Source organism: Bactrocera oleae, chromosome 2 (assembly GCF_042242935.1).
Source record: "Bactrocera oleae isolate idBacOlea1 chromosome 2, idBacOlea1, whole genome shotgun sequence".
Lineage (NCBI taxonomy): Eukaryota > Metazoa > Arthropoda > Insecta > Diptera > Tephritidae > Bactrocera > Bactrocera oleae.
Window position 1 is genome coordinate 54,140,837 of NC_091536.1, and position 24,900 is coordinate 54,165,736.

Genomic DNA, 24,900 nt, shown 5'->3' on the forward strand with positions numbered 1-24,900 from the left:
AACTAAACTGGCGAACACGATGACCGAGGAGTTCATTTCGACTGCGAAGGATACAATTAAGTCAAGTTCCCTAACAGAACGCAGCAGGGCAAACATTTTAGAAGCTGTGAAGTCTTTTAAGCCATCGGAAACACAAGGAATGCTTTATACATTGGAGCTCAAGACTTCGATCAAATATATGGTGACAGTCAACATAAGCATAAGTGATGGTCTCGTCAATGGTGCTACGGGGGAACTAATGCAGGTTGATTCCGAATCACATAGATCTGAAAGTTCATCGTATCGTAACAACGCCTAGATATTTATTATCAAAATGTAAGGAGCCTAAACAAGCATATTGAAGATATTAGATCAGACAAGCTGATTTGTTCTGCTGATATTCTGTGCTTTGCCGAGACATGGGCCTTACCTCAAGAAGAATTCCCTACAGTGTTACTGCACGCCTTGATGGTGAAACAAGATCATCCCGACGACGCCGTGCCAACGGCCTTATAATATACTACAAGCAAAATAGGTGCCCAGGTCTATCAGAAGGATCATTTTCAAGAAACGACACCGGTTCAACAAACGATTACCAACTGTTAAACGTAAACAATTCAACAGTTTCCATATCACTTGTGTACAGGAACCCCCGCTATAGACTTCCGGAATTTAGAAACCAAGTGGAAAATAATATCCGTCAGATAACTGAACAGTATAATGGACCGTCAGTAGTCCTTGGTGACTTTAACATATGTCGCCTAACAGCAACTGATGATTTGGAGGCTCGATTGCAACAGTTAGGATTTCAATCTTCATTGGCTAAGGTCGCCACAACAAAACAGGAAACATCAATAGATTGGGTATGGACAAATATGGATTCTGCAATGACCTTATGTATCACATATGAAACACCATATAGTGATCATGACGGAATATTTTTAAGCTTTAGAAAATAGATATATTATATGTTAGATTCAATATTATTAAATTTAAGTTTGTATTATAATATAAAGTGTAAGTCATAGATGCAATTATTGTAATTTATATCTATACTAATATTATAAAGCTGAAGAGTTTGTTTGTTTGTTTGTTTGAACGCGCTAATCTCCGAAACTACTGGTTGAATAATTCTTTTTGTGTTGGATAGTCCAGTTATCGAGGAAGGCTATAGGCTATATAACATGACGCTACAACCAATAGGAGCAAAGATATAGTGGTAAATGTGTAAAAAACGGGAGAAATTATTTCATCTTTGAAGCCTTCCGTTGCGTGCGCCGTGAAAACGGTTCAAGATACACAAAAAATATGTATTAAGGAATAATAGCTCTTTTAATGATCTAAAAAACAGTCCGCGATAGTATATGTCTATATTTAAAGATTAACTCACAAAAACCTATGGTACCTAATTTGGTCGAAATAATTTGTTTAAGTTGTATCAACATAATAATATTAATCTTTATTCAAATAAATATGTTGTTGGTTAAGAGTACTTCATTGTGAATAAAATTGTCTTTGACATAACTTAATTTCAACAAAAAACTTTAAAGATTACAATGATAAATAACTCCGAAACAAAACCAACTCGCTCTCTGCGCTGGCCGGCGCGGCGGGAGAGAGGCGGTACTTGCGGGCAAGCCGGGAGGGGGGTGTAGCTCAACGAGATACCATGCCGCGCAGCTCACTCGCGCGGTCGGCTCCCTACTGAACGGTTGAATGCAGCGCAAATTTGTTTATGCGATATAATTATCATCGTAATATTACTTTTTAAACACAGTTTCATTTTGTAGTTGTTTTCTATATAGTAGGTACTTTATTTGTTTCAGGATAGTATTTAGTTACACAATAATAACACTTTTTTGTTTTCATGTAGATTATTAATTTATAATATGTGTTTTCTATAAGTATAGTATTGTTTGTTTTAAAAATAGTATTTAGTTTCTAATATTTTCTTTTTTTGTGGTACATAATACCTGTAGGTACCTAAATAGGTGTCGCCTACTTAATTATTCTTATTAGATAAGGGTTTAGTTTAACATATTTAGTTTCTAATTTCTTTTTGCTTTAGATAAAACCTGTAAATAGGTGTGGTCTACCTATTTATTCTCATTAGATTAGGGTTAAGTTTAAGCATAAAGTCAGTTTACCTTATTTTCATTTTACGGTTGTTCTTTTGACATAATCGTTAAAAATAAAAGTTATTAGGTTCCTAATTATTAATCTTCTTAATCTTACGTTTCTTTTTTTTATTACGAGATACGCTTTAGTTAAGTTTTCATTTTCTACGTTTTTTCTTCATCACTATAATGCCGAGAAAAAGAACTCAGCTTTCTCGGCAGACTGCTAATGCAAAGCGGCTGCAAGTTTTGCGCAGCAATGAAACTGAGGATGAAAATATGCACAGGTTGGCTACACAACGAGCAATTACTGAACAAAACCGTGCAAGGGAATCAAGCGTTGAACGTTCGCAGCGTTTAGCCTCACAAAATTTCCGAACTTTGGCGAACCGGCAACGGGAATCGAGTGCTGATCGTTCTCAACGTTTGGCTTCACAGAATGCCCGAACATTGGCTAACCGCGATAGGGAATCGAGCGCTGAACGGTCCCATCGATTAGCACAGCAAAATGCCCGATCAACTAGGAAGAGAACTCGCAGACAACATAATTTATTAAATGCTGCTTTTGCTTATGATTGTACCGTTGACTATTCTGAGCTAAATGATATTGATATTGGTAGAATGGATAAAATATGCAACTTATGCCAAGCAAAAAAATGGGCAGCTGAAACTCATGGACTGTGTTGTAGTGGTGGCCAAGTAAATATACCTATAATTCCGGAACCAACATCCGTTTTAAAGGAACTGATATCAGGCTCACATCCATCATCTAAGCATTTCTTAAATCACTCAAGACAATATAATACATTATTTCAGATGACTTCATTTGGTGCCAAAGAAATTCGTGAGGGAAACTTTATGCCCACTTTTAAAGTCCAAGGGCAAGTTTATCATTTAATCGGTGACTTACTTCCAGCTGTAGGGGCACTACCCGAATTCCTGCAAATATATTTTGTTTCCCATGCATATCAGGTATCCTTGCGCTCAAATTTAAACCCAAGCTTGCAAATCGATCTTATCGACGTTCTCCAAACATATCTTCATGATCATAATACGTATATTCAAAGTTTTAAGTACAATCTAAAAAATAGACCACCGAATGATTTAAAACTTATCATTCATGCTGATGTAAAACCTCCTAATGAGCATAGAGGTCGGTATAATGCGCCGGTAGTAGATGAAGTAGCTGTTCTTATGATAGATGAAGACAAAGGTCCCCGTGATATTATATTGACTGCGAGAGATGGTCGACTTCAACGAGTTTCTGAAATTCATAGATCTTATGACCCGCTTCAATATCCCTTACTGTTTCCCTTTGGAAACGACGGATACTGTATTAATATTCCACAGCAGAATACTACGGCTACATCTAAAACTGTTTCATGTATGCAGTTTTATACATTTAGATTCATGGTGAGAATAAATGACTTTAACAGTATACATTATTTCAAAGGATTATTCAACCAATATTGTGTTGATATGGCGGCAAAAATGATCTCTGAGAGACTAGACTTCATCAAAAGAAATCAAAAACAAGTAAGGAAGGGCTAAGTTCGGATGTAACCGAACATTTTATACTCTCGCAAAGTCAAATACTCGTTTGAGATTTCTTTGTGGATTGACTGATATTTTCGGTAGAAGGTCAACTATAGGCACTGGGGTCCACATATTTAGTACTTAGGGGTTTGAACAGTTTTCGTTCGATTTAGACAGTTTTTGGCCGCAAGGTGGCATACCTTAATTGCATTATTCACGCAAAGTTTTACCCCGATATAATCATTGTTACCTGATTTGCATAGTGTAAAGTGAAAGAATCAGATGGAATTGAAAATGGTGTTACATGGGAAGTAAGCGTGGTTGTAGTCCGATTTCGCCTATTTTCGCACTATGACATAGAAACATGAAAAGAACGTTATGCACCGAATTTGGTTGAAATCGGTTGAGCAGATCTCAAGATATGGGTTTTCACCTAAAAGTGGGCTGTGCCACCCCCACTGACTAATTTTGATCGCGGTTCCTATAAAGCCAATTTATACCATCTCTGAGATAAAATTTAATGTCTCTGGCGTGTTTAGTGCTTGATTTATCGCGCTTTTAGTAGTTTTTAACAGTACCGTTATATGGGGAGTGGGCGGAGTTGCCACCCGATTTCAACTATTTTCACACCGTCAATAGAAGTGCTAAAAACATTTGCTTCTAGTGAATTTTGTTATTATAGCATTAGCGGTTTAGGAGATATGCATATTAAACCTATTAGAGGCGGGACCACGCCCACTTTTTAAAAAAAAAGTTTTAACTGCAGATGCCCCTCCCTAATGTGATCCTGTGTACCAAATAACAGTCTTGTATCTTATTACGGAGCTTAGTTATGGCAAGTTATTTGTTTTTGATTAATGGCGTTTTGTGGGCGTGGCAGAGGTCCGATTACGCCCATCTGCAATACCAACCGTCTCACGGTACCAAGAAACATGTCTACCAAGTTTCATAAAGATATCTCAATTTTTACTCAAGTTAGAGCTTGCACGGACGGACGGACAGACGGACGGACGGACAGACAGTCACCCGGATTTCAACTCGTCTCTTCATCCTGATCATTTATATATATATAACCCTATATCTAACTCGATTAGTTTTAGGTGATATAAACAACCGTTAGGTGAACAAAACTATTATACTCTGTAGCAACAGGTTGCGAGAGTATAAAAAATAGAGAGCAGAAGAGTACATTCATTTAAGAGATGCCGTCGTAAATGATGGACATATAAACGCTTCTAATATTGGCCAGCACGTTATATTGCCGTCATTTACAGGATCCCCCAGATTCATGAATGAAAGAAGTCAAGATGCCATGACATATGTCAGGAAATTTGGAAGACCTGACCTCTTCCTTACATTTACATGTAACCCCGAATGGCCAGAAATAAAAAGTGAGTTATTGCCCAATCAACATTCTTATGATAGACATGATTTAATTTCTAGGGTATTTCATTTAAAACTCAAGAAAATGATAAACCTATTAACGAAGAAAAATATTTTTGGTCCATCGAAAGCCTTTGTTTACAGTGTAGAATGGCAAAAAAGAGGTTTACCTCACGCCCACATTTTATTGTGGCTGGCTAAAAAAGTTCAACCAGATTCTATAGATGCAATAATATCGGTTGAAATACCTGACATACAACAAGATCCGATTCTTTATAATATTGTCATAAAAAATATGATACATGGTCCTTGCGGATTTCATAATCCTACAATAACCATGTACGAAAGAAAACGTTTGTTCTAAAAAGTTCCCTAGGCATTTTATTTCGGAAACACAAACGGGGGATGACGGCTATCTAACCTACAGACGCAGGTCTCCAGATAATGGTGGAAACACAGCTATAATTCGTGTAAAAGGTACATAAATGAGCGTGGATAATCGTTGGGTGGTTTCCTATAATCCACTGCTATCACGAATTTTCAATGCACACATTAACGTAGAGTTTTGTCAATCGGTTAAAGCTATTAAATACATCTGTAAGTATATTCATAAAGGTTCTGATCAAGCCACATTTTCGTTACAAAGTAATAACGATGAAGTAGAAAACTATCTAAATGGTCGCTATATAAGGAGAATTTTATATCACGAAGTTCCCCAGTATTACGTTTGGCAAAGAAATTCATTTTCTAGAAGAAGACGAGGGCAAGATGTTGAGGGATATCCCGGTGTAAAAAAAGACACAACTTAAGGCCGTGTTTATAACATTCATCCAACTCAAACTGAATGTTTTTATTTAAGAATGTTATTGCAATATGTTCGCGGTCCAATGTCATTTCAACATCTAAGAACCGTGAATGGTGTTATTTTCCAAACGTACCAAGGCGCTTGCAAGGAATTAGGTTTAATGGAGGGAGATGAACATTGGCAAAATACCATGTCCGATGCTATCATATCCGAGCCAGCTACAAAATTAAGAGAATTATTTACCACTATCCTTATATTTTGCCAACCATCTGACCCCTTAGGGTTATGGAATAAATTTCGTGATGCTTTATGTGAAGATATATTAAACAGAATGCGTAATGAGAATCAGGATATGACATTAGCATATAATGATGATATACCTATACAATGATGGACTAATCATAATTGAAGATAAAATTCATGAGATTTTAGATAAATCCCTAACCGACTTTGGGCTTCCTGCAGCTAAAAGAAATAATTCGCTTCTGGACCCGTTAGAAGTAGCGTTGCGAAAACCATATAACATAAATGAATTAAATGAGTATATCACACAAAATGAACCAAGATTAGTTAATGACCAGGTGACAACGTATAATTGTGTCATGAAAAGTGTTCGTTTTAATGAAGGAAGAATTTTCTTTTTGGATGCTCCCGGTGGGACCGGCAAGACGTTTATCACTAATCTTATATTAGCAAAAGTAAGGTCTCTAGGAAAGCTAGCCTTGGCAGTAGCGTCGTCAGGTATTGCTGCAACCTTATTAGCAGGTGGACGCACAGCTCATGCCACTTTTAAACTGCCCCTAACTGTGTCTTTAGAGAAATATAGCGTGTGTTCTATACGCAAAAATGGCCCTTTGGGGAAAATTTTACAAGACGTCAGTTTAATAATCTGGGACGAATGTACCATGATACATAGAGCTCATGTAGAAGCTCTAGACAGAACTCTTAGAGATCTTAGAAGCTGTGATAAAATCATGGGTGGGATTACTGTTATGTTTGCTGGGGACTTTCGCCAAACTTTACCGGTAATAGTAAGGGGAACTAGAGCAGACATTGTGAAGGCTTGCCTTAAAAGTTCTCCATTATGGAAATTTGTAAATATTTTAAAATTATCGACAAATATGAGAGCACATTTGGGGGGAGGTAGTATAACTTTCCCTTCAAAATTACTTTCTGTAGGAGACGGGAAAATACCTCATTATAATAATAAAATTGAAATTGATTGCGATTTGGGAGTAAAAGTGGGTAACATCGAGGAATTAGTAACTTAGGTATACCCTGACATCAGCCAAATAGAAAACAAGGACCATCAATGGATGTGTCAAAGAGCAATATTGGCGGCAAGAAATCATTTTGAGTAAACTCCCAGGAGATATTGTAACCTACACATCCATTGATACCGTGATGGATCAAGAAGATGTAGTTCATTACCCACAGGAGTTCCTCAATTCCTTGAACCCAAGCGGCCTTCCCCCACATTCTCTTAAGTTAAGGTGCCCCAATAATTTTACTAAGAAATCTCAAACCACCAAATTTATGCAACGGGACCCGACTTCAATTAAAATTTCTGCGCAATAACGTCATCGTTGCAATAGTTTTGACTGGTCCAGCAGTTGGTCAAACAGTCCTCATACCCCGCATCCCAATGATACCCAACGACTTACCTTTCAATTTTAAAAGAATATAATTTCCGCTTAAATTATCTTTCGCAGTCACAATAAATAAATCACAGGGGCAAACATTCAAACACGTGGGGATCGATTTACGCCAAGACTGTTTTTCGCACGGCCAGTTATATGTCGCGTTATCAAGATCGGGTTGTGGCGAAAATCAAGATGTTCTTCTGCCACAAGATAATAAAACAAAAAATGTAGTATATGCAGAAGTTCTTTAAAATAATTAAATTTACTTTAAAAATTGTACAGATATAGTTTGGAACTCGAAAAAAAAACATAGGTTTTATCCTGAAAATTCTGCGGGAACTCGACCATTCCGAAAATCCCGCAAGAACGGAAACTATGTGGGAAGAACCAAAAATCTGCCGGTAGTCACTATTCCACGCGGACGAAGTCGCGGGCAAAAGCTAGTATCATATAAAAAAGTATTATAGAATAATAAATATTGTTATATGTTATATATTTTCTAATTTCTATAAATATTATAATTTGTTTTGTTTTCCATTAATTAATGTGAATAATCAATCAGCTTAAAAAATTAAAATTTATGTAAATGTCTGAAAGATCTATTTACCTCAATAACTAACTTTAATTCGAATAGAAGATTGTTTATAGCAAAGAACCTGGCTAGAAAGAACTGGCAATATGCTTTCCGTTGGTTGCAAACCGTTGGCAAGTCACGTTTTCAAATGTGGTCATACATAAAGTAGTTACTAAAAGAAATGCACCTGTAAAGGGTATTATAGCTTCGGCGCAGCCGAAGATTACGTTTTCTCTTGTTCTAATTGCTGAACGTCAGACTTACGCAACTGTCAAAGTTCAGAAGGTTTTGACGTTCAAGAATTGCGCTCTCATTTCCAGTGAGAGATGAGTTGGACATCCCTTTATCTCTGGCTGACACTTTTTCCAATCCTCGAAGCACTTCTGAAATGCGCTTTTCGGTATGGCCATCAGCTGTTTCTTCGATTGTGACTTGATCTCATCAGTGACTAACCTTTTCTGTTGTCAAAAACAAACTACTAATCGAAATTGGCTCCTACTGCAAGCACATGATAAACATATTTATCCGATTATAACAAAAACAAAATATCGATAATCGAAAGTACACAGCCCGCGAAAAATTAAAATTAACCTTTTGCTTTGAACACACATAGTAGTTATGCATATAACTTAGTAAGTGCAAAGTATGCATTCGCCGATTTGTTGGCTTTTGCATTTTAAGAAATGCTCGCAAATCAGCACTTGACACATGCAACTTCCACATTTTCTATTGTTTACTACTAAAGTAATACTTATATAATTGTATCATTGTTTGACATTTAATGTCTATATAAGTATACACAATAGTTTATTTGCAGCCGGAATTGATTTCTCAAGCATCATATCATGTGACAGGGGTCAAAATATTGTTTAAAACAAAAAAATATTGGATATGCAAACATACATATATATGTATAAAGTAATGAGTAAACATTTTTTTTATTAGATATATAATAAATTTTTTAAAGCCCAAGGAAAAAATTATATCTAAACAAGTAAGGAAGTACTAAGTTCGGCTGTAACCGAACATTTCATAATCTTGCAACTTGCCACGATTAAAGCCAGGAAAATACCTTCAGGTGCACACGGTTTGCTAGAACAAAGAAAATCAATATAAGTAGTACAATATATGATAGTTTGGGTAATTTGTGAAATAATTTCACACATTTTCGGCATTAAACTATAGTATATCCAATATTATACTTCCAGTAAATTTTTCTAAGGTATCTTACTTATTTGCTGCCAGTAGTTCGAATATCATTCCATTAGGTATCTGGGGGCTAATGGAATTATTGAACCGATACAACCCATTTTTGACATACAGGCATATTATTATCAGAAAAGTATCCTCCTCGAATTTCTATAACATAGCTCACAGATTGACCGATATTTTCGATCATATGTTCGCTGTAGGAACTGGGGTCCACATATTCAATACATGGGGGGTTGAACAGTTTTTGTCCGATTTAGACAATTTTTGGTAATAAATTCGCCCAACTCAAAGGCACTATTGATGTAAATTTTTATCCCGATACATTCAGTGGTGCTTGATTTGCATAATGGAAAGTGAAAGAATCAGATGGAATTTAAAATTGTGTTATATGGGGAGTGGGTGAGGTTATCGCTTTAGCGGTTTAGAAGATATGCATATTAAACCTATTAGGGGGCGGGACCACGCCCCCTTTAAAAAAAATGTAAAAATTTTAATGTGATCCTGTATACCAAATAACAGTATTGTATCTTATTGTGGAGCTTAGTTATGGTGATTTATTTGTTTTTGATTAATGGCGTTTTGTGGGCATGGCAGTGGTCCGATTGCGCAATACCAACCGTCTTACGGTACCAAGAAACATGTGTACCAAGTTTCATAAAGATATCTCAATTTTTACTCAAATTATAGATTGCACAGACGGACGGACGGACTAACAGACAGTCACAATCTCAGATTGAAAGAGAACTGGGCCGAAAAATACAAATCACAACTAGACTTTTCAGATTAAAAATCAACTAGCAAAAAAACACTAGACTACTCTATTTATTATTGAGTTTTTTATTAGATTTAAAATATTTTATAATTAATTAGTTAGTTCTTGGAGCACAATGTAATATAACCACATTTGTTTCGCATTGTTTAAATAAACTAACTTAACTAATTTATTTCTCGAAATCCAACAATCGAACGTGCATACATAAGTATGTACCTTATGAAGAATGTATCAGGTACTTGGGTGAGAAAATATAGTGGAATAATTATCAGGAGTTTATAAATATTTAAGTGATAATAGGCAAAAAAGTAATAATTTTCGATGTCAATCTCTGTAGAGTTTTAAGGGGCACACTCTCTAGTCAGAGATGATGGTTCCAGGAGGAATTATGGTCGCGCTAAGGGTTTGAAAATACGCTTTGAATTCAGGGTTTACTTGCGAAAAATTCAAATGAACAGGGTTTAACAAATTTTCCATGAAGTTTGTAACATCAAATAGGAAACTTTTAAAAACTTATAAAAACAAGAAAAACCGTTAGCTTCGGTCGAACTTGACGGAACTTGATTCCGATCGTTCAATTCGTAAAATAGCTGTATGATATTGTGATCTGATCTGAACAACTTCTTCGGTGATTACATTGTTGCCATAAACAATAATTTATGCCTAATTTTGTGAAGATACCTCATCAAATGAAAAACTTTTCCATACAAACACTTTACTCCGATCGTTCAGTTACTATGGCAACTATATGCGATATCGGCCGTTCGGAAGAATGAGCAGCTTCTTAGTGAGAAAAGGACAGGTGCAAAATTTCAGATCGATAGCTTAAAAACTGGGGGACTAGTTTACGTATATAAAGACGGATGGACACACGGACATGGCTAAATCAACCCAGCTCATCATGCTGATCATTTATGTATATATTTTATAGGGTCTCCGACGTTTCCTTCTGGGGGTTACGCGCTTCGTGGCAAACTTCATATACCCTATTCAGAGTATAAATATTGAATTCCTTATGTACTTACCGATACATAAATGTTTCTGTATAAATACATACATGTATATACAATATATTTATTATGGTTTCTGATGGAAATTATTTAATACTTCAAGGTTTCTTAATGGCTACTTTTTTTTTGAATTGTAATATTTATAGCAGTTTGTATGTGTGCATGCGATTTGTAAAAAAAAATTACTAAAATTACTACAAAGTAGAGATTTTTACATGTTCCGTATATGTGTCTCAATTATCTACGCGATTTGTTTACGCTGAGAATAATTAGCACTAGAATTTAGGTTGCTACGTGAGCTCAGCGATCAGTGTGAGTAATCGATGGCATCAAACAGGGTAGACAATAGGTTTCCAACGAGATATGTTCCCTGTATATTATAATAACTTTTTATATTAAAATTATTTATTATAATATACGTATATATAAAAAAAGAGTGTAACAAAAATATATTTAAATAATAAATTATGAAAAGAAATTTTCACTTAATTCCATGCTTGCTACTCTCAAAAGCTCTGCTGTACGCATTTTTCCAGTTCATGAATATTTCGGAATTTAAAAATGCCTAAATAAAAATGAAAATTAACTAAAAATATAATTTTATTTTAAACTTAATAATAACTTACGTATATTGTATTATAAAATCCTTTGTTATTTATTTATTTTTAATAAAAGAAAAATTGTTATTGTACAGAAGCACGCAACACTTTGGGTTTATCGCACAAAATAACAGCTACACAAGTATTTCACAACTTCTCTAAACTTCTATGTATGCTGTCTCCTTTCGACGTCTACAGAACTTGCTTTTGGAAAAATCGTAAACATTGACGGTCATTTTACTGTTCATTTGACTGTCAGTACTGACATAGTAAACGTGAGTGTATTGGTGAACCCATCAGCAGTTTCTTGTAGGGTTACTTTACGATACGCGCCAATTAAAGGTCACAAGAAGAGCAACACACACACAAACAAGCACGAAAAAAGTATGAAGAAAATGGTTGGTAGATATTGGTACAGTCGTTTACACAAATGTATGTGTGTATCTTTTTAGCAGCGGTAGTGAAGCACGGCATATGAATAAATTGATAAATAATATCATATGTACATATGCATATAAATACATATTTATTTATCATTATGAAAAGCACAAGAACAAATTCAGCGAAAACTACGAAACGAAGTGAGTCATGGGCAAAGAACGAGCATCAGTATGGCTTTAATAAATTTATTTATATAATTTTTCTGATTTTATATATTTCAATTGTTGTTGCTGTTGTCAGCGTTATCGCAAAAGTCACTCTTCATTTGCATTCCTTGCCAAAACTCACACCTTCAGTTGGACGCTTGAACAGCAGGAGCGAGACGCACCTCCAAGCCATACGCGAGCAAACAAGTTTACTTTTGTAACTCGCTGATGCGTTTAAAGTTCACATAATCCATTAAGTAAATACGGCGCATATCAAAACAAATAGCTGAACACGAAGAGGAGCACTGCAAGTGATGCAGAGCCACTGAACTAACGAACCGCTGCAGAAAAGGCAAACAGTTGGCGAATTGGCATCAAGAAAAGCATAGTCACTGCGAATTGTTGTTGTAAGTTGTATTTGTGTTGCAGAACAAGAACAAACGTTAACTTCGGTTGCGCCGAAGCTATAATACCCTTCACAAATACAAAGGCCCCTTACAAGCACTTGATTCCGATTGTTCAGTTTGTATGGCAGCTATATGATCTGAATAATTTCTTCGGAGCTTAAATTGTTGCCTCAAATAATAATCCGTGCCAAATTTCGTGAAGATACCTCGTCAAATGAAAGAGTTACCCATACAAGCACTTGAATCCGATTGTTCAGTTTGTATAGCAGCTATATGCTACAGTCATCCGATCTATACAATTTCTTCCGGGATTGGATTAAAGCCTCAAATACTAATCCGTGCCAAATTTCGTGAAGATACCTCGTCAAATGAAAGAGTTTTCCATACAAACACTTGATTCCGATTGTTCAGTTTGTATGGCAGCTATATGCTATAGTGGTCCGATATCGGCCGTTCCGACAAATGAGCAGCATCTTTGTTAGAAAAAGACAGGTGCAAAATTTCAGATTGATAGCATAAAAACTGAGGGACTAGTTTGTATATCTACAGACAGACGGACAGACAGACAGACAGATAGACAGACAGACAGACAGACAGGCAGACAGACAGACAGACAGACAGACGGACATGGCTAAATCAACTCAGCTTATCATGCTGATCATTTATGTATATATTTTATAGGGTCTCCGACGTTTCCTTCTGGGTTCTACAAACTTCGTGGCAAACTTAATATACCCTGTTCAGGGTATAAAAATATGAAAGCTCTGAGGAATTGCCACTGTATGGTGTAAGCTTTGATTACTCATCAGCATTATGTCGGCTGAAAGCAGACCTACAGCAGCGCAAGTGTGTACAAGCACAGTTGTGTTCATATAAATAGTAACATAACGATATTCTTTAAAAAACTTTTAATAGCGCTGCAGTAGTATATATATGTATATATAAATCTTATGATATAAGTTAGATAGGCATCATCATAAAAAGAGTTTTGAATAAATCGAGGTCTATAAAAGTTAGAGTTTATTTTGCTGTTAATTTGATAAGTAATACGTTCCTTAACTCGCGCTGACAAAATTTTTTCAGCTGTGACTGTCATATGACCAGTCAGATGACTGTCACTGTTCTTGTGGGGTTATTTTCAAACACCATTCAGCGACGATGTAAGCGTTCAACACTAGACTCCGCAGTGGTTGAACAGTTTGCTCTCTTTTAGGGAGTTAGAATAAAAAATATATACCCTTATGGAATTAAAAAAAAAAACGATTTTTGCAGATACATATACTATATCGAATGTACATATGTATGTACATTTGAGAATATTTTTCAAAACTTTTGAGTTGATCCGGCAAATAGTTTCGGAGATATGAACTTTTTTGTAAAAATGTAATCGACCGATCGACTCACACGACCTTTTTAGATATATTTGTCAGGGAATGATGAAAATAGTAAGATTTCATAAATTAATTTCGATTTTTAGGCCACCTGACGTGTACATTTTTTCTTAAAAAAAAAACAACCCTTTCTTGGGAAGCCGCCATTTTAGCAAGAATCAAAGTTTTGACTAGTCCTTCGAAATCCGGTATTCATCTATAATAATAATATTATTTTTTTGGATTTTTGTATTTGAGATAATTTTAAGCTGAAAAACTTCCTCACCGCCAGACACTTTTTTTCGGAGATCCCCTGGAGATTCCCACGGGGTCAAAGGATTCCAAAACTTTTCAAAATAAACTACCAATCATTAAGGTACATTAAATTATGAAAATTTTAGTTTTTTAATTATTTATTAACTTTAAGAAGAAGTAGAATAGTAAAAAAATGTTTTCATGTATTTCAAGTCCACTGTAACTTTATTTAGTAAACAACACAGTAAAAAGGTATTGGAAGGATTTGCCCAGTAGCCACCATTTTGTATCAACATTTTATTATAACTTTTTTTTTATAAACTCTAATATACGTATGTTCATGAAGCCTGAAAGAGAGAAATCCAATTCCTTTTTCCGTAATCCCAGAATAAATTGGCAAAATTAGGTATTATTTTGTAGGCTCTAGACTGGCCTAACCGCTTAAATGAAGCAGCTACCATTATATGTATGTAGACAAATCTGCAGTTATATAAAATATTGTACAATATTTAATGATTTTTTTGCTTCTGAATTGATATCTGTGTATGACAGCAAAAGTAACTACCTGACCTTTGACTTCAAATTCACTTCCAGTTGCCGCATTAAAGTCTTCCTGGCTTACCCCAACAACATACACCGTGTAGCAGGTTGATTTACAGGGAGCCAAAAAACGGAAAAATCGCGTATGCAGGAAATGTTCTACGAATCATTCTGAATAACTTGGCCTAAGAAAATCCGGCTCTAAACCCGATTTCGGGACAGCGGTTTCTTAAGTGAAGTTTAATTTTTCGGGATTATGAATATTTCGTCGTCAGTTTCTGAGATATACGAATGAAATTTAATACATAGGTACATTTTGACATTATATTGGTCATTTGTCGGAATCGGACAGATCGGACAACTATATCACATATCTCCCATACAACTATTTTATTTTCCGGTTGCCTGCCTTTAATTAAAAAGCTAAAAGCTCCTAATTTTGCAGAACTCTCTATCCTATACTTAACATTGACAGTGAAAATAAACAAAATCGAACAACTACCATATGTATAACACATATCGTACGATATGTATACAAAAAAAGCATTAAATTTTAATTAGAGCCAGGCAACCAGAAAATAAAATAACTGAATAATCGGTTGTATGGAAGGCATGGGATATAGTTGCCGGACTGGCCGATTCCGACAAATGATCAATAGAATGTCAAAATGTTCCTATATATTGAATTTGATTTGCATATCTCAAAAACTGACGAAGATATGTTTATAATCCCGAAAAATTAAACTTCACCTACAAAATCGCTGATTCTGAAATCGGGTTTAGACCCATATTCTCTTAGGCAAAGTTCAGAATGATTCGGAGTACATTTTCCGTGATGTTTTATAAAAAATCAATCGACCCGCTCTAATGTACATATATAAATACATAAATAACAGGAGAAACAATATTTTGTGGTACCTTATCGCAGTAGATATATATGCAATGGATATGTAGAGCATAAAACAGCAATCGCTGCGAATTTTTTGGGCCACAGCAGGCGGGCGGTAGCATATACATATGTACATTAAGGTACGCTTCCAACTACTTGAAAACATGTCTCGTTTTATATATTTTATAGGAAACTAGTTGCTTTTCAAAAAAGGTCTATTACGATTTTTTCATTAACCTTTTTTAAGGCAAATAATAATCTATAATAAGAAAAAAATAGAAAACCGTTAGCCGGAAGCCCTGCCCGTTACAATTCAGGGCTCATACTTGGAAAGCCTTTCTTAGAGATGTCTACCATTCAATTTTCCAGAGTACGAAGCGAAAAAATTTGGTTTTTTGACCCACCCTAAAACCTTCTGGTTCCAGAATAATATTTGTTTGTATGGGTGTGATTTGGTTCATATCTATGTGCATATAGCCCGCTGTGTACACAATTTCAAAATAACTAAATAATAAATAAGTTGACTTCATTGCAGCTACAGTTTATCAACCTTAATTAAATGCTGGCAGTAGCGAATCTCTGAGTAATGGTAAGTGCCGAGCAAAGAATTGGCATACGAAATGCAAGCACAATGTAGCTATGGAAATGTATTTGTGGATATTATATTGTATATGTATGTGTATATGGTATGTATATGCCTTGCGGTAAACATCCGTAGTCGCTCGCCACCGATCGATCATGCTACAAGAAGTAAACAAATATCCTTAACTAATCAAATATCAGTATGCAGTTGTCCACTTCGTTGTTGCTGACTTATTTAAACGGTTAGGTATTATGTAACGATATCACATACTTGTTCGCATTAAAAATTAAAGCAAAAAACACAAACAAAAAACATTGACAGGAAACAGGATAAAAAACGTTTGATATTGGAGACGGACAAGCGTATCATGTAGGTAGGTCACCATACCAATATACCGTTAGTCATAATCGGCCTTACAATTGCTGTGTAGAGCCAGTGAGCTACCCGAGGCGTCAGTCCCCATCTGGGCCCCACCATTCTTTTACATGTGTAAAGCGCTGTAGCTGCTTTCTTTACCCTAGCTTCCAAGAAAGCTTCCTGTCCTAAATTAGTCCCATGTAGCTTTATCTCCTATCGTTAGCCTGGTGCCATTTAATAATGGCGGGGTGATTTCTAGAGTACTGTGTTTCTTAGTGAACAATACTAGTTCTGTCTTGCTAGCATTTAAATTCAGTCCGCATGATACGGCCCATGGATTAATATCGTTTAATATTGTCTGCATAAGGCTAGCGAGGGTATCCGGGAACTTGCCTCTAACCGAAACTGTCACATCATCAGCGTAGGCCACAACATGTACCCCTTTCTTTTCTAGATCCACAAGCATTTTATTCATTGTCAGCATCCAGAGAAGTGGGGATAACACGCCTTCTTGGGGTGTACCCCTTTGGACAGATCTGCGTATCGTTGAATCTCCCAACGTTGAAATAATTGACCAGCCCAAGAGCATCTGTTCAATTAATTTCCGCAGAGGCTAAGAGATATCCAGATTTTTAATCGCGCTCAGTATGGCCTACGACTGGAAGTTATTGAAAGCACCTTCTATGTCTAAGAAAGCTATAAGGGTGTATTCTTTTATCTCCAGAGACTTTTCAATCTCTGCTACCACTGAGCTTAACGCCGTTTCTGTGGATTTACCCTTAGCATACGCATGGGGCGAACTACTATTTTTCGTCGGTTTAGTTTGCCCCTTATGTGTATTTCTGTTAGTCTCTCCAGTGTTTTTAAGAGAAATGCGGAAAGACTTATTGGTCTTAAATCCTTTGGATTAGTGCGTGAGCCCTTGCCCACCTTTGGTATATATATCACCTTGACTTTCCTCCATACCGAGGGAATATTGGTTATTTATAATATTACGCATGGTTGTTAACCAGTTTATTATGTAACTCAGGGACTGCTCTAACTGAGCCGGGAATATCCCGTCTGGTCCGGGCGATTTATAAGGCTTGAAGCTGCCTATCACCCAATAAACATTACTATCAGACGCTAGGTTTACCGGAGGGGACTCTGCTACCACTTCACTCTCCAGTGTATGCTCCCTTTTTTGGTTCTCGGAACTGTCTGGAAAGTGAGTATCCATTAGCAGGCCTAGAGAATCTTCACCAATCCAATGGTATCTAATGTTATGTTTCGACTGTGTCATTATTTTTCTAAGTCGAGCGGATCATGTAAATAGATAGCAGAGATTGCAGACAGACACAACGACTACGATACAGGGACGAGAAAAGCTGAACATCGAGATTTCCTGTATTTATCGAAAAATGTTTAATTAAGTTTTTTATTGTTTATGTACTATTATTGAAATCTAAGATTAAACGAAAGAGTCCTCACACATTTATTTTCACATAAAAGTCATGATCCAGTGTTAACATCAATATTTTTACTCAAATTGAAATCCTCAATTAGTTTTGCTTCTGCAAAAAATTATTCAAAATTTCTTAGTCATGTAAATTATGTGCACCATAGTATAATGGTTCTTAAACGGTTTTGGTTTTTATCATTAATAATTTTTTCTTCTTCTATATGATATCTTCAACAGAAAATTTTATAAACCTATTAAGTTGGATACCTAAATAGATTGTAACCCTTAAAATTAGTAGTAATTTATAAGACTTCTTAATCCTTCCTTTATACCTAGATATATTGTTATATTGCATCATGAACGCAATATGTATTATTAAATTAAATATTTTAAACAGGTGACAGCCCTTCTTAAAAATAATTGCAACTATAAGACATTAAAATTGTATAGCCTTTTAGAAATATTATTATATTATGTTTATGATAAATTAACACCAATTAAACAGGTGGCAACCCTACTCAAATAGATAATTCAACCTCTATATTCAGTTTGATATCTTCTTTTGTATATTCTTTCTTTTTTTCCTTTTCATTTTGCTACTGGTGGCAATACTCAGGACGCTTATTTTTAATCATTACACTGAACAAATCATTCAAATCGATCTAAGATGGCGCGCGGTTATCCGTAAAAATCATCCACCAATCTTCGAGGTCTTACGGAGTACTTAATTTTTAATAAAATCACTATATCATAATCATCATGGTTTTACAAAATATAAGTGATCCTCCATATCCATAATTTTTCCTATAAAACTTCAGATATTTACGTAATAGACTTAATTCCTATTAAGCCTTCTAGACGCCTGATGTCTAGAAAGATAAGACATTTTATCTCCCGCCCTCTTGGCGTCTTAGAAATGCGGGGTTGTGGAGGTTCTCACTTCAATATTTAAGTCTTATAAAGCTTTTTCAGCTGTAAATTTTTATATTTTAGTTAAAAAGACACCGACGTACACAACAAATCTGAATTTAGAGATAAAGAAAACACTTATCCTCCTAATCGCTCAAAGCGTTTTATGAACCACAGCCTATGGTATATTAAAACAATGTATAATCCCAAATTTCTTTGATAATTTGTCTCAATAATAAATGTATAATAACTCACCTCTTCAGAGTGCGGCACCGTTTAACATTTTCTGCCTCCTTTACACTATCCCAAGAATCACCAACGCCGAGCGATGACATTTCATCCAAACGCTCTTCATCCTCCAAGCCCGAATCCTCCAAACTTATGTGACAGCTGGTCATGGTGACCTCTTTGCCATTATCGCCTACCTCAATCCAATCGGAAGTGCGTATACGCGCCGAACGTTCAGTGCCATATGGTGACGAATCTGATGAACATCCTGAAGGGCAACGTTTTCTCGGTGTGCCAACACCGTTCAATTTTTTGTTACGATTATTCTTTTGCATATCATCTTCCTCACCATCTTCGGTGTCTTCTATGTTATCAGCATCGACATCTTCGGTGTCAGGATCCGCATCTTCAATGGAATTGCAGCGCTGACGTATTTTGTTGTTAGAGATATCGATGTTGCTGTTATTTGAAGTGGTGCTGCTTAATAATCCTTTTGTTGTTGTTATTATTGACGTTGTCGCTTCATTTGCGTTTATTGTTGTTAACTTGATGGGCTCCGATACTGGACTGCTTAGTGGCGTTTGTTCCCTTTTAGTAATTTTAGGCGTTTCAACGCTAGTCAAATTCTCCATGGAGCTGCTTCTGTCACGCATTGCCGTCAATTCGGATATAAGTATCTCATGGAAAGCTGCCTTCTTCTCCGGTGACTTTAGGATATTTTCCATTTTTCCTTTCATACCCTGAGTGCTTTCATTCGTATTGATATTTATACGTGTGCAATTATTGACCAGCTCACCGGTTGTAAGCACAGTAACCGAAGTACCACCAGCGGTAGTGGCATGAGGTGTTGCCTGATGTTGCAGAGCAGGCTCATGTTTTGTTATTACTGGCAATTCGGTGCCGTGACGCTGTTGGTTAACTATTATTTCCGAAAACAAACGTTCAGCCGCGTTCTTCAGATTGTTCTTGAGCTCAGCCGTCTTACCGCCCAGAAAAGTATTGGCACCCGTATTGATTGTGGTGATATTGGCACGTAATGTAAAGTTATCAAGTGTAGTTTTCGAACGACGAAAAATACTCACACCGGACGAATTCGGTTGTGAACCATTATTGATAGAAGTATCATCCAAGTCAAGCGTAGCGACAGGCAACTTAACAATTTTACGCGGACGCGGTAGGGGTTGCATCGATGTCGGCAACTGGTCGAGCTGTATCTTGCCAATGCGCTCAAAGTCAGCACGACCTAAGCTGAGACGTGTATCCTTAAGGCCGCTCATTTGCGATTGCGATTTTGGTGAGCCACTACCCATGGAGTGATGGCGACTGAGATTGACGGCGCTGGCCGACGTTTGGACGATAACGACATCACCACTGGCATTATTTGTATCTGTTGCATTTACTGTGGCAGCTGGCAGTGGGGCTGGAATTTTACCGATCACACTATTAACATCCACTTTGGTGGCATTACCATCTTTTTGCACTGGAGCTGTAGCTTTATTTTGCACCGGGACTGTGGCTTTCGGTTTCATTGTCGGTATATCGGGTGCTTTGCGTAGTTTTAAAGGCGGCTTTGGACCGAATCGGTTGTTAATGGTATTGTTGGTTGCTGTGGGCGATAGTTCTTCCGAACGTTTTTGTACATTCATCGAGGGTGACTTATAAATAACCGTACGACCACCAGCTCCGGCTCCAACTGAGCTCAACTTTGGTTTCTTACGTATAATCGGATGTTGTAAATTGTATTGCGTCGCCGCAACTGTGCTCCCATTGCCAACACTCATGCGACCACTCAAAGGCAAAGTCGTAGCCGAACTGGTCGCTGTTGATGATGCCATTGATGTGCCTGTTGTTGTTGTCGCAACACGATTCTGTGCTGCTGCTGTCGCAGCATTCATAACTGATTCTCCATTGCGTTGTGCTTTCAATAAACCCACTGCGTGCGCGCTTGCATGCGATGGCCTCGGTGGGACCGGTGGTCCAGCTTTTTTCAACGGCATTGCCGGCACCGTTGTAGACATTATTGTTGTTGGTGAGGTTGTGGTTGCCATAGCTGGTTTTACCTAGGTTTACACGCGATTCACTGGCCGTCTATTGTCTGCGCCGTCGCCTCACTTGTCCACTCTGAATTAGTAGCTATGTTTTATGGTTATTCAATGTATGCAAGTGTATGTGGCGACTGTATAGATGGTTTGTTATTTACGTTGGCTGCTGTTGTTCTGGCTGCGGCTTTAGTTCAGACCGTTGCTGTCGGCCGTCACAATAACCAAATGAAAACCTGTATTTGTAGGTCACTTTTTATTTGCAGTCCGTTGTCGTAGCTGCACTTTTAGTGGAACCAAACTTGTTTGCCACCGCACTTTCAACTCCACAACGCTCACTGTCCTCTGCCTCGTCAATTCACCACCTTTTGTTCAGTTGATTTTCAAATTTACTATGGCTGCATTCGCCTCGCGCCTTGTACATTTGTAGGCGCTATCATATACTTTTTCCTCCACAAAGCTGAATAGAAAATTCTTGTTTACTGCGCAGACTCGTTTCAGATTTGATTTATATTAATCAGCCTATTTCTACGCGATGCGCATGGCCATAATGTCAGAGGCTGTGGCTCCGGCTATGTTTGTGTCTAAATTTTAATCTAGGTTAGTTGGGTATTCCGCCGGTCACTAAACGCGGTTTATTAACTCTGCATACGCTATACTCTCGTTTATATATATGTATATGTGGCTGGTCTATTGAGAGTGACAACAACTAACTGCGTCGCAATCCCGATTCACTTAGTCCAGCACGCTTTGTCTGGGTACTCGTTTTCACGCTCGCGTTAAAAAGAAAAGTTTCCTACATTTTGCACACACGCTCGGACATTCAAATATCGATTTAGGTTGCCAATTCGTAGGCGCATGCGAAACTCACAGATTTACCACGACCACGCGATTATTAGTAGACTTAGGAAGGAAGTTGTATTGTTGTTATTATTAATAAATTGGGTTCACGTTTTAATTATCTCACTTGCGCCTTGCGTTTTACTTTCGTTCAATAAATCACGCTTCGCACTCGCGTCATCATACATGCAATACGGCCTTGCTTAGTGGGGTAGGCAGGCACATTAGCACACATGCGCAGTCGTAGCACCTCGAGAAAGGCGGTATTCAGCCGAAAATGTTGAATTTGGAAAATAATCAACAGCAAATAGATCAGAAGCGCTGTGTTGCAATAAAAGCGTACTTTACGTGGGTGCGTGTGTATGTGTGTTGGTAGGATTTCTGCTAACGTCGCCTGGATCACGTCGCTGTTTGTTGTTTATGCAAATACGTACATATATGTATGTGTTTGTTTTATTTTGATTGTTTATATTTTTATTTTGTCGCTTTGAATTTTATCTACATATTTTTAAACAAGTACATATGTATGTATGTATGTGTATGTGTATTTTTGCTATTTGGGTGTCAGTGAAAGGTTTTCGATCTTTTCTCTGTTTTGTATATTTTTATGATTGCTTGAATTATTTTGGTTTTGTTCAAATTGGTGAGTTTTTGTTCACCTTTCCTTTTCACCACTCACTACTTGTAGCTATTTAGCTGCAGTTTATATTGCAAGTGTTTTTTTTTTTACCAAACGCCGTTTTTACTTGCTATGCACTCATTTGGCGCTTCAGTTTAGTAACACTAAATAGAGAGAGATGAATCGGTAGTTAGCACTGGCTTTTTTAAAGATATTTACACATGTTAACATAATTTATGGGGAAATTAATTTTTAATTTTTAAATTGTAAAAAAAAATTTTATAATTTATAAGTGGCAAAAAATAAAATATCCACAATATTAATTTTTTTTTTACAAGTCAGAGACGAGTTCGGGTTCGAGTATGTAAATGTAGATTACTACTCAATTCTAGAGCAAGTTTTAAACTATGTTGATTTGGGAGTTAATATGGACCCTAAGCTTAATTTCAGTCTTCATATTGATACCATGGTCTTGAAAGCAAAAGCTGTCTTCAGTTTTGTTAAACGTTGGTCTAAAGAATTTAGAGATCCGTATATTACTAAAACACTTTATACAACTTTGGTTAGACCTATATTGGAATATGGCTCTGTGGTATGGAACCCTAGCTACCAAATCCAATTTTTACTTTTCGCCTTAGCGCGTTTCCGATGGGATGCTAGGGTAAGTCTACCTCCATACACTAGTCGTTTAAAACTTATTAATCTACCTACACTTTCTAGTCGTAGGGAAATGCTTGGCATAACATTCTTAGTGAAACTTTTGAATGGAACTGTTTGCAGTTCTTTTCTCCTGTCTGAAATTAAATTTAATATCCCGGTTCGCCTTTCGAGGCAGTTTAGACCTTTACTGCTAAAATCCTGTAGATCAAATTTTGAACTAAACGAGCCATTCCGCCGTATATGTCATGATTTTAATTCTCATTCCAGCATATTTGACTTATCTGACTCTCTTTTCAAAATTAAAAAGACTTTATTGTTTTCTCTTAATAAATGAAAATGTAAAAATTTATTATATTGTAACTTTAGATCTTAGCTGTTGAAATTTTTGTTTCTGTAGCTGAGCAGTTTTAGATCTCAACACTTAAAAAACTCTCTTGCCTTTTCTGACTCGGCTAATTCCGCACGTATGCGGATTGCGCCCCTCGCGTCGGTTGGGCGGGAGGAGGGTAATCGTTGGGTTATTATTATTATTATTAATAATTCAATTACTTATATGGGCAACCCCATGGACAAATTAATTCAAGTTGAATATTTTATATTTCCAATATGTGTAGTTATTATTATTTCCCAAACATTATTTACTTTAAAATAGATGTAAACCCGTAATTTAAAATTAATTTAAATTGTATTTTACTTTATTTACTATTTTGAATATATAAAATTTTATAATAGTTTCAAATGTTAAAAATACATTAAAGTTTCAAATTAATAATAATAATTAGTGATGCTGCTTTGGATCTAAAAATATTTATTTTCTTTAATTACTATGTGTTTATTTCAAAATTAAAGTGGAAACTTGGAAGACAATAAAATAAAATTTTAGAAAATCCTTTTTTTGTAACGGTTTTTAGAAGATAAAAATAAGTTATAATGCCATTTCAAAAAAAATTTACTAAGCTTAACTTGTTTTTTATTTTTCAAAACAAATGCACGGATCTAATACATATAATTTATTAACAATATTTTTATTATATTTTACTTTATTGTTATTCACTAAAAAATTAAACTTAAAAAAATTATAAATTTTATAATAAATTTTTTTTTGGAAGCTTTGTTGAATGTTAATATTTATATAAAATAAATTATAAAGAATTAACTATACCAAAAATATTTTTTTAATCAAATATGTGGGTTTAAAATATTTTTTTTAATAAAAGAACGGAAAGAATTAGTTTTTATTTAACTTCCCTAAGAACCCATCATAAAATTTACGCGTACTGTTAACTGTTGTGACAGTTTACCGTCGATTAAGAAATGTCAACTTAAACTAAGAGTTTCTTATAGCATAAGAACACTTGACAGTCATTCAGAGACAATAAAACTTAAACCCGAGTTTGTATGATAACTACTGTACACTAAATAACACCACGTTAGTAACTTTTTGTTTTTGTTTTATTTATAAATACATAGCTATATTTTCTCTTGACTAGCAAATACTAAAATTCACTTCACTACTGTAATGTGAAGGTAGTTTACATGCAATAAT

General features: G+C 36.0%; 1 protein-coding gene across 1 annotated transcript in view; it reads right to left on the reverse strand.

Annotated features, from left to right (window-relative positions):
- Positions 1–24,900, reverse strand: part of LOC106620518 (serine-rich adhesin for platelets) — a 128,024-nt gene that overhangs the window by 99,451 nt on the left and 3,673 nt on the right. Inside the window, exon 2 of the mRNA XM_036357916.2 lies at positions 19,224–22,858. Coding sequence (XP_036213809.2) covers positions 19,224–21,244 — 2,021 coding nt within the window. The 5' untranslated portion in view covers positions 21,245–22,858. The remainder of the gene's footprint in view (positions 1–19,223; positions 22,859–24,900) is intronic.